Genomic DNA, 9,612 nt, shown 5'->3' on the forward strand with positions numbered 1-9,612 from the left:
AAGATCTGGGCCAATGTCAGGCTCTGAGGCTATGATTGATTTGGGGGACACCCATGGGGATTGAGCTCTTGTGGAAGAACAGTGCCCTCTGACAGTCTTTTCTGGGGCTAGGGGTTTCTCAGGAACACCAAAAGCCACCCTGGTGGCCACATGCCAGACCAAACGCTAGGGGATCAGGAGCTAGCTAGAGCAGTGGACCCCAGCCACCAGGGCTGAGTGCCTGAGTGGGCAGGAATATCCTGTGGCCTCTGGCAGGTTCAGGTGAGACCTGTCCCAGCCTAGACCTGGATAAGTAGGAAAGCACAGACTGCAGGGGCTTCTCTCCCATTTGCAGCTGACTAGGTGTCAGCAGAGTGTGGCACCTGTGTGCCAGATTAGATTTGGGGTTGGCCAGGGCTGGAGTAAAAAGCCAGCTCTGCCTCCTCCTAACTGTGCAAGCTTGGGCAGGTTCCTAAATTTCTTTGGGTCTTAGTTTTCTCATCTGTAATATGGAGATAATAGTTTCCATCTCACGGTTTTGTTGCAAGAATAAAATGAGCTAATGCACATACAGGGCTTGGCACCGTTCTGGCATGTGATACACAGGAGCTGACGCCAGTGGCATGCAGAAGTGAGAGGGCGTTGGGGAACATGGGGCAGACAGTGGGTCAATGGGAGCGGGGTGATGTGTTCCCCACCTCAGTGGTTTTCTTAAGAGCTCCTGCTCTCCCAGCTACCACCTGTTTCCCCGAAGCCCCCGCCTCACCTCCCCCAAACCCACCAGAAAAACTTCTCCCAATTCTCCAGACTGCCCCCTGACCTCATCACTCCTCTGCTTTGGGGCTGCTTTGCCCTATGACATTTGAAGGATTCCTCCTCATTTTGCAGTTTCAGTTATTCCTGGTTCCCTTTGTTTATTTTCTGAGTCCCTAGTTACTAGTGGAGTATTTTCTAAGGGAAAGCACATGCAAATCAGAAAACATCATTCTAGAGACCTTGTCTGTGTATGAGTGTGCTGGCGGGGAGGGTCGTGGGTGTGGGGATGGGGGGGGGGTCGATGGGCAAGGTTGGAGAGAAAAGGCTTGGCGGAAAGTAGGTGGCCTCCTCTCAGCAGTGTCTCCCAGGAGGGGTGACCCTTGGCTGACTCTTGTCTTTGGGGTTAGGCCTAGTTAAAGCGTTTCTGAGCACGAATGCCCTCTCCTGGCCAATGGTGGCCGATGTTGCTGGGAGTGGGGCAGAGGTTGGGTGGACTTGCCCTGTGGCCCAAGAGGGGCAGCTACCTCTGCTGTGGCCCTTGTCTCCAGTGCCTTGTGAGTGGGGGGCAGAGGCAGGCTTGTTCTGGAGCTGAGACCTCCTGCTGGGTCTTAGGTGAGGCTGTTAACAACCAGGCCCTTCCCCTTCCTGGGTTTACCTCATTTGTGCAATGGGAGCAACCACCCACATCTTCTTCCATCAGACTCTGCACATCCAGCATTCCTGGCAGTCCTGTGGGGTTAGGCCTGCATCCCTGATCCAGAAGAGGTCAGGGAAGGGTGGGATGGGGGTTGGCAGCTACTGAAGAGGGTGAGGGGAAGTCAAGTAGTGGGTAATGGACAGTGAGAAAGAAGTCTTAGATGAGGGTCCTAGATGCTGGGGTCATCAAAAGGGAGGAAGGGGTCAGAGAGCAGAAGGTTGAGGGTCAAAGGAGAAAGAAGGAAGTATTCACTCAGGTGTGTGATCAGGAGGCTGAGAAGAAAGGGAATGGTGGAGAGAAAGCCCTGGGGGGAGCAGAGAAATGAGGCCTCTTGAAGACAGACCAGATGATATTCCCTGATTTGGGGTACCAAGCCAACCAGGCAGATTCCCATAATGTCAGTCCTCCAATGCCCAGTGTAGCAGAATACTATTACTTTGACTCCCACACCCAGAAAGGTACAAAGAACAGATTTTCCCCAATAAGCTCCCAAGGTGTGATGTGAATTATAACTTCCATGGATATAGCCTTGAAGCATCTTTTGGAAACACTTTCAGGGTTTTTTGGTTTTGTTTTGTTTTTTTAATGTCAGGTCATTCCCTCCAAAAGGTCGTGGAAATAAATTTGAATAAACAAAACAGGTTTGCTGAAAATAAAACCAGGACGCCGGAGCTGCTCCAGTCAGCCTGCCCCACCTGTCAGCTAGTGTAGCACCGTGGCTTGGCGAGCAGCATCAGGCATGAATCAGGTGAGTATGAAGAGGCCCGACAGGTGCTGAGACTGTTGCTGAGGGTGGAGAGAGGCCAGGCTCCGGGTTTAGGTCTGGGGACCAGGTGGAGCTGGAAACCAGGCTCTCAGGGAGCAGCTGGGGAGGGAATAGCCTGATTAGTTGAGAGCAGTTCTCTCACTGGCCTTTTCCCATAGGTGATCGTGTTCTTGGTAATGGCCATGGGAACCCACACCCTCAATTTTCGGATCCGGAAGGACTGCACCCACTGGCCTAACTGCTGTCCCAGCAAAAGGCAGGACCCCACTCATGAGTGGCTGAAGCGGGACACTGTGCTCAAGTTCCCCGGAGAGACCACTAGCCTCACCCACCACCCAGAATCCTGCAAAGCCAGTGAAGACGGACCACTCAACAGCAGGTCTATCTCCCCCTGGAAATATGAGTGAGTCTGCTGCCCCTTTCCCAAATGCCAGCATATGTGCCCTTCAGGGTGTATGTGAGGGGCCGGGGAGTTCCATCTAAGTCCAGCCTGCCCACTCCCTTTTATCTCAGAGAGGCCATAAAGGTTTGGGTGTTAGGCAAAGCCCACTCTGGGTTGTAGCTCTGCCTCTTAGTAGGTGACTTTGAGCCGCTCCCTCAAGGTCTCAAAGCTTAGTTTTTTTCATCTGTAAAATGCGGTAACACCCTCAGGCCAATGTGCAGATCAGATGAAATAATGTATGTAAAATTTGTACCTTATACAGGAAAGGTTGTTTCTTTTCTAGAGGAAACTCTTCGTCCTCCTCCTCTTCTTCTGTCCCTACAATGGTATGTTTATTCTAACTGAAATATCAGGGAATAATGGTATGATACACACATGAAGCACCCCAATACCACATGCTACTGCCCTGGCCCAGTAGGGATGGGTTATATGCATATCAAGCTAGTGAAACCCTCAACCCTCAACCCTCTCTCTGTAGCCAGAGCCCTGGGCTGGTTATTTTTGATTATAGGCTGTCTTATTCTTTCATTCAGTGTGCCACACGAATATTAAAATTCTTTATTTGTTAAAAAAAATTTCTCTATTTGTACCATGATATAAAAAATATTTGGAAGCACTGAAATCAGGGCAATGAAGCAAAATACTAAATATTAATATTAGGGCTCTAGGGATCCCTATCTTGTGTCTGTCTTCCTGGGGTGTCTGTGTTCCCATTCCCCATAGGTCTAATTCTGGCTTGGCCTTGGCTTTGGGGATGGGTGGACAAGTTCAGTAGGTAGGGAGAAGGTGAACTTTGGTTGAGACTAGATCCAGGGTGGAGACTCCAGGTCTCCATGTTTTAAAGTGGTCTTAGAAGTCTGGCTGGGTCCTGGGCTAAATCCAAAGAGGTGGGAGCCCCTTTGGGGAGGCTGGGTGCCAGGTGGTTGACTTGGCTGGGGTCCAGACACCCCCCTGTTTGGAGGCTGTTAACATCTGATAATTACTTGGCTGATCTTCTCCAAAGTGTTCTTTGTGATACTTGTCCCACAGGCTGCTCCTCAGAAAAAAGGTGATGACAGTTAAGTGTGGGAAAAGCTGCTCCAGCCCTCACCCCTCAGAGATTCATGATGTGCTCAGCACATTAAAAGTTTCAAGAAGTCCGCAGAAAAGAAATAGCAAATTCAGTGTTGCCCAAACTCATTTGGCCCCGGGCCCCTTTTCTTGTGGGGTACTTATTAGGGAACCCACCCTGGGAAATGCATCTCTAGCTGAGCCCCAGCTAGTGAGGGCTTGTCTGTATGGAGAATGGTCTTATAACTGAGCAGCTGTTTCCCGCTAGCCTTTGGGAGTCCCTGGCCTTTGGAGCATCTACATTTTAAGTCTTGTTTTGGCCACAAAATCCTTTCAGAATAAGTATTACCAGGATGCTTACATGTGCTCATGATATGTGCATGAAGAGCGTCTGGATGGAAGTGCAGGGAATGGTTGACTGACCGTGGCTCCCTCTGGGGAGTGGGACCAGTAGGGAGACTCACTGTCTTCATTTTACAGTTTTTTATACTTGGATGTAAGAGCAGTTTTACTTTATAATAAAAAAAAAACCCAAATCCTAAAAATGTAATAATAATTACTAAAAGAAACCTTATGCCAGAGCCCAGCATGTATATCAGATGGAAGTAGAGTTTGTCTAGTGGATGTGGCTACCTTGCCCTGCCTCTGCAAGGCTCCCAGTACCAGAAATCCCCTCCTTCTTCCCTGCCCCTCACCAACAGTGGGAGAAAATAAATCTCAGGGAGGAGGTGGTGACTTGTTTAAAGTCACTCAGCAAGTGGGTTCAAGAGCTGGGACATAAAGTCTGGCCCACCTCGCCACACTTCCTTCCCCTGGCATCTGGTCCATCCCCTGTCTGCCAGGCCAGCCTCCCTCCAGGCTCTGATGACTGCCACCCCCACAGGTTGGACAGGGACTTGAACCGGCTCCCCCAGGACCTGTACCACGCCCGTTGCCTGTGTCCACACTGTGTCAGCCTACAGACGGGCTCCCACATGGACCCCCTGGGCAACTCGGAGTTGCTCTACCACAACCAGACCGTCTTCTACCGGCGGCCGTGCCCTGGAGAGCAGGGTGCCCCTGATGGTTACTGTTTGGAACAAAGACTCTACCGTGTCTCCCTGGCTTGTGTGTGTGTGCGGCCCCGAGTGATGGCCTAGTCATGCTGCCCATGCCTGGTTCCTGGTTGGAACACTGGACCTGGGTGTGCAACCACCCGCCCTGGTGAACCAGGATGCCCGAATGTTCAGCCCCTCCAAAGCACTACCTGGAGCAGCTGTGTCATTGGACAGAATGGTGGACTGGAGGGAGTCGCTTGTTTCACTTTTTGGAGTGGATGGGAAATGCAGGGTGAAAGCAACAGAATTTCTTACGGCCAATGGAAGAGGACATCCTGGCATTTCCTCTTGGGAAAGGTCTTTAAGGCTCTACCCGTTTCTGGAGGCCACCACCCCATCTCTTCCCTTTCTCCCATCCCCAGCTACCTGGCACAGCACAAGCACTTTCTTGCTGCTTTCCCCTTTGCTGATGGAGAGCCCCTCATTTCATTTGTATGTTCATCTGTCCATCCATCCATCCACCCATTCATCCATCCAACCCTCGGTGAGCATCTACTCTGCACATACCTTGATGCAATTACTAGGCTCTGAGAAAGAGGCTGTTATTGAGCTTGGAGAGGTTTGTCCAAATAAATAATCTGTATTTAAAAAGGCCTTAATTTGTCTTGGTGTCCCTGGTGCCTGAACACCAGGATCCCCAGCCTGGTCCCTTCTCTTCCCCACGGTCAGCCCTCACCTGTTATCCTGTCCTTTTGCCTCCCAGAGTTTCCGCTGTGGCCTCCCATCCCTCCCCTTCTCTGGCTCCCTGGCCTACCCCTGAACACTGAGGTGGGGGTCAGGCTGCCCTCCCGGCATACTGGAGACACAGAGGCCCATTGAGGCACTGCAGCAGGCACACAGCGCCCCCTTGTCCCCCCAACAATCTGCCTTTGTCCTCAGTCTTGGCTGCTAGAGCCTGGTCCTGGGGGGTGCTGCCTGGGCCGGGCTCCAGCTCCCACCCTCCCTTAAAGGAAAAGGGAGAAAGGACAGCCAGGGAGAGGGGAGTTAGTGGAGGGGGATGCAAACTTCTTCAGCCTCGGGTCCTTGGGGGGCTCCTAGTCTGGCTCCTTTCTTGCTCCCCTCCCAGCTCCTCCCAGTTTCTGTGTGGCCCTCCTCCTTTCCCCCTCCTCCCTGCTCCCCTTCTCCAGGTGGGGTGGGGCTCTAGTAAGGAGACGGCTGGCCACTCCTCCCCGTCCTGCCCCTCCCCTCCCCATGTGCTTCCTGGGGGGCCAGAGCAGGCACCAGCGGGGGCACTCTGGGCAGCTGGGAGACGGCCCATCTGGGCAAGACTCCCCGGCGGCCCCACGGCCGGCCTGACAGCTTCTCTTGCAGGTTCCTCCAAGTGCCTCCCTGCTCCTGTTTGCTTCCCCCATCTCTCCAGGTTTCCATCTTCCCAGTTCCCTTCTTGGGCTGGTGGCAGTGGGGGCTGTGCCTGGTGGGCTCTGTGGAGATGCTCAGTGCTCGGGATCGCCGGGACGGGGCCCCTGCAGAGGGGGCAGCTGCAGGGCTCCAGGGCTTCGCCGTGGACAAGACCTTCCTCTCCTCCCTCAAAGGCATCTTGCTGGAAACCGAGCTGGTAACAGCCACCTTCCCAAGCTGGCACCTCTCCCAGTGTGATCCCACTCCCCCTCTCCCTGCCCCAGTGCCCCCACTGGGTTCACCCCTCAGCGGTCTCCTTTCCCAGGCTTTCTGGACACCCCCCTGCCCCGGCCTCACCTCCCACCCCGCCCTCTGGCTGCCTTTCCATCTGAAGGCCCTTATAGTAGCTTCAGTGGCAGCAGGAAGAACTGAATTAGACAGGACATAAAGGGCACACTTCCTGCAGCCCCACTTTATCTGTGCCCCGCTCCCGGTGAACATCTGTTCTCCGGAAGGGACCTTCTTCTGTCACTTAGCAAGACCTTAGTGTTAATGTAAGCCCACTGTATATGTGTCACCCTCCATCGTCAGAGCTGAAGGGACCCTTAGAGTCCACCGTGGAGCATCTGCCTTCTAAACCTCGTCTCTTGGTGTGAAACTGAAGGCCTCGTGTTGGTCCTTGTTTAGAGGTGGTTCAAACATCTGAGAGTGGGGAAAATACTCTGGGATAGGGGGTCCCTCCTGAGGTGCAGGGCTGCTGTAGGGATGACTCCAGGCTGGTGTTTACCCCTTACCCTCTGCTGCAGCAGGACACCTCTTTCGTGGGTTCCACAGGATGGTGCCCCCTGGAGGGGTGGGCTTGGTCAAACTGCTGGTGTTGCTGGGACCCCTGGGCAGGGGGAGGTGAGAAGCTGGAAACTGCCCTCCATGGGCAAATGCCCTGGAGTATGGCTCCTGTTACCAGGGATGGGGAGACCTCAAAGGATGGGTGGTACAGGCCAGCCTGGAGGAGCTCCTGAGGAGGGGAAGGCAAATATCTGGTCAGGCCCGTGTCCCCTTCCTGGCAAGCTTCACATACTTGGTCCTGCAGGCCCTGACCTTCATCATCTTCATCTGCTTCACGGCCTCCATCTCCGCCTACATGGCTGCAGCGCTGCTGGAGTTCTTCATCACGCTCGCCTTCCTCTTCCTCTATGCCACCCAGTACTACCAGCACTTTGATCGGCTGAACTGGCCCTGTCTGGTGAGGGACCCTGCCTTTCCTCCCCCATTTGGGTCCCTTTCTTCTCTGAATGCTAAATTTCTCTTTTCCCTCCCAGCCTCTCTCCTTTTCTTGGGTCAGTATGGGCCCCAGGCCCGACACTGATTTCACAGCTACTGGGTACTGGTGGTGGGGATGCAGGTCACTTAGAGCCACTCTCCCCCTCACCAAAGATCCAGCCCTGGCCCCAACCTTGCCCTGGCTCTCCTGGCTGGCATGACCCAGCTGTGCCCCACTGAGGGCCCCGGGTCGCTCTGCATTCGTCTGCATCCCTTCCCTGGCTAGCCGTGTGAGTTCTCTCTCTCTCTCTCTCTCTCTCTCTCTCTCTCTCTCTTTCTCTCTCAAGTGCTTTATATTGTGTCCAGGGCTATCTCCCTGTAGGGATTCCCAGTGCCAAGGGGCAAGCCGCTGACTAGTCTGGAAAACCTGAGGGTGATATTCTCTTGCCCTCTGACTTCCCTTTAACCCTGCGCCCCCCAATCTCCCAGGACTTCCTCCGCTGTATCAGCGCCATCATCATCTTCCTGGTGGTCTCCTTTGCAGCTGTGACCTCCCGGGATGGAGCTGCCATTGCTGCTTTTGTGAGTCTGGCCCTACAAAGCTCTCCAGGCCCTAAGGACCTCTGGCTGGTATTTGCACAGCCTCCTCACAAGCCCAAGGCAGTGCCTGGGGCTCTGGCTCACACCTTGCCTGCTACCCATCTCCCTCTCCCTAATACTGATGGCTGCTGACCTTTGTTTTTTGTTGTTTGTTTGTTTGGTTTTTTTTTGGTGTTTTTTGTTGTTGTTGTTGTTGGTTTTGGCCAAACTTTATTTAGTATTCTGTAGTTGCTTAACACACACTTAAAGGATGCTGACCTTTGTTGTATCATCCCCGCTCCTACTGCCACAGGTATTTGGCATCATCCTGGTTTCCGTCTTTGCCTACGATGCCTTCAAGATCTATCTGACTGAGATGGCTCCGAGGACCAGCCAGGGTGAGTGTCTGTGCTCTGGGGAGAGGAGATGTCCTCTTTACCCTTTGCCCCAGCTACCCCATCCTGACATGCCTATTCCTGCCCGGCTCCATATTTGCAGAGGACCAGCACTGACCCTGAGCTACCTGGCTCCCAGGCCCAGCCAGACAAAAGAAACAGTGCAGCCCAGACCAGACACGTTTCCTTTGGATTCCCTAGCTCACAGCCCACTGTGCTACCCTCCCCTCCAGCCAAGCCTTCAGAGATGGAGTCTGGCCTGAGGAGTCACCAGGGACTTGTCTGTGGGGCTCAGTGCTCTGAGATCTGGCTCTTGATGAAGCTCTACCAGGAAGGAGGTGTTTTGGGGAGGGAGGGCAGGAGGAAGGTGGTCATTCCCAAATTAAAAGATTCAAATCTTACTGGTGAGTCTTTTTCTTCCCCAGAAATTAGGCAGATCAGGAAGGCCAGAGGGGATTGACAAAAATGCTGCCTGGAACAGGTCATGGTCCCTCCTCTGCAACCAGGTCTAGGCACTGGGGAAGGGAGGCTAGGCTGAAGGTGTGAAGACTTCCTTCAACACCAGATTTCCTCTCCATAATCTCTGTGTGCCAGGCTACTGTGTGGTGGGCCAGGTGGCTGGGCTCCCAGAGTTCCATGTCTGAAAAGGCACAAGCCTTCCCCATGGAAGTGCCCACCTGCCACATCTGTGCACACAGGTTTGTTAGCCCATTTGGGGGCCAGGTGCGTGTGTGGAGCTCCCCCTTGTGGTGCGGGGAAGACTCGGCCTGTAGACCGCGCGCGAAAGAGAGAGAGAGAGAGAGAAGAGAGAGAGAGGTTGTCCTGCGACATCAGATGAGGGCAGAACTCGAAATGCTGGCTCTGGAAGAGCTCTTAGATATCAGCTGGTCCCATGACTTCATTCATTTCACATAAGAGAAAACAAGCCCAGTTGCAGGAAGTGACCTCTTCACTTATGACACAGCTGGGATTAGAACCTAGCTTGCCTAATACCTATCCAGGTACAGGGTACTGAGCTCCCGGTAATGCAGAAAAAAATGGCCCGGCCTCATCTCCAGCCCCCTCTACCAGTAGGTATGCTCTCCCAGCTTGCTAGCACCTCAGCAAACATTTCCTGAGCTTCTCCTGTGTGCAGACCCTGTGCTGGGCTCCAGGGATCCAGAGGTAACAGGCAGGCCTGTTCTTGGGCACTCACAGCCTGAGAAGGAGACAGGCTAGTGAATGACAGTCATGACTGCCCACAGCGAATGCTA

The 9,612-nt window shown here is 53.5% G+C and overlaps 2 protein-coding genes across 2 annotated transcripts; both read left to right on the forward strand.

Annotated features, from left to right (window-relative positions):
- Positions 1 to 2,083: 2,083 nt before the first annotated feature.
- IL25 (interleukin 25) lies at positions 2,084 to 4,902 on the forward strand. Its single transcript, XM_026007483.2, has 3 exons — positions 2,084 to 2,180; positions 2,357 to 2,601; positions 4,574 to 4,902. Exons 1-3 carry the CDS (start codon positions 2,172 to 2,174, stop codon positions 4,827 to 4,829), a joined length of 510 nt encoding a protein of 169 aa, XP_025863268.1. The 5' UTR covers positions 2,084 to 2,171; the 3' UTR covers positions 4,830 to 4,902.
- Positions 4,903 to 5,736: 834 nt separating this feature from the next.
- CMTM5 (CKLF like MARVEL transmembrane domain containing 5) lies at positions 5,737 to 8,760 on the forward strand. Its single transcript, XM_026007544.2, has 5 exons — positions 5,737 to 6,342; positions 7,216 to 7,368; positions 7,875 to 7,967; positions 8,278 to 8,362; positions 8,463 to 8,760. Exons 1-5 carry the CDS (start codon positions 6,217 to 6,219, stop codon positions 8,474 to 8,476), a joined length of 471 nt encoding a protein of 156 aa, XP_025863329.1. The 5' UTR covers positions 5,737 to 6,216; the 3' UTR covers positions 8,477 to 8,760.
- Positions 8,761 to 9,612: the final 852 nt, after the last annotated feature.

Source organism: Vulpes vulpes, chromosome 6 (genome assembly GCF_048418805.1).
Source record: "Vulpes vulpes isolate BD-2025 chromosome 6, VulVul3, whole genome shotgun sequence".
Classification (NCBI taxonomy): domain Eukaryota; kingdom Metazoa; phylum Chordata; class Mammalia; order Carnivora; family Canidae; genus Vulpes; species Vulpes vulpes.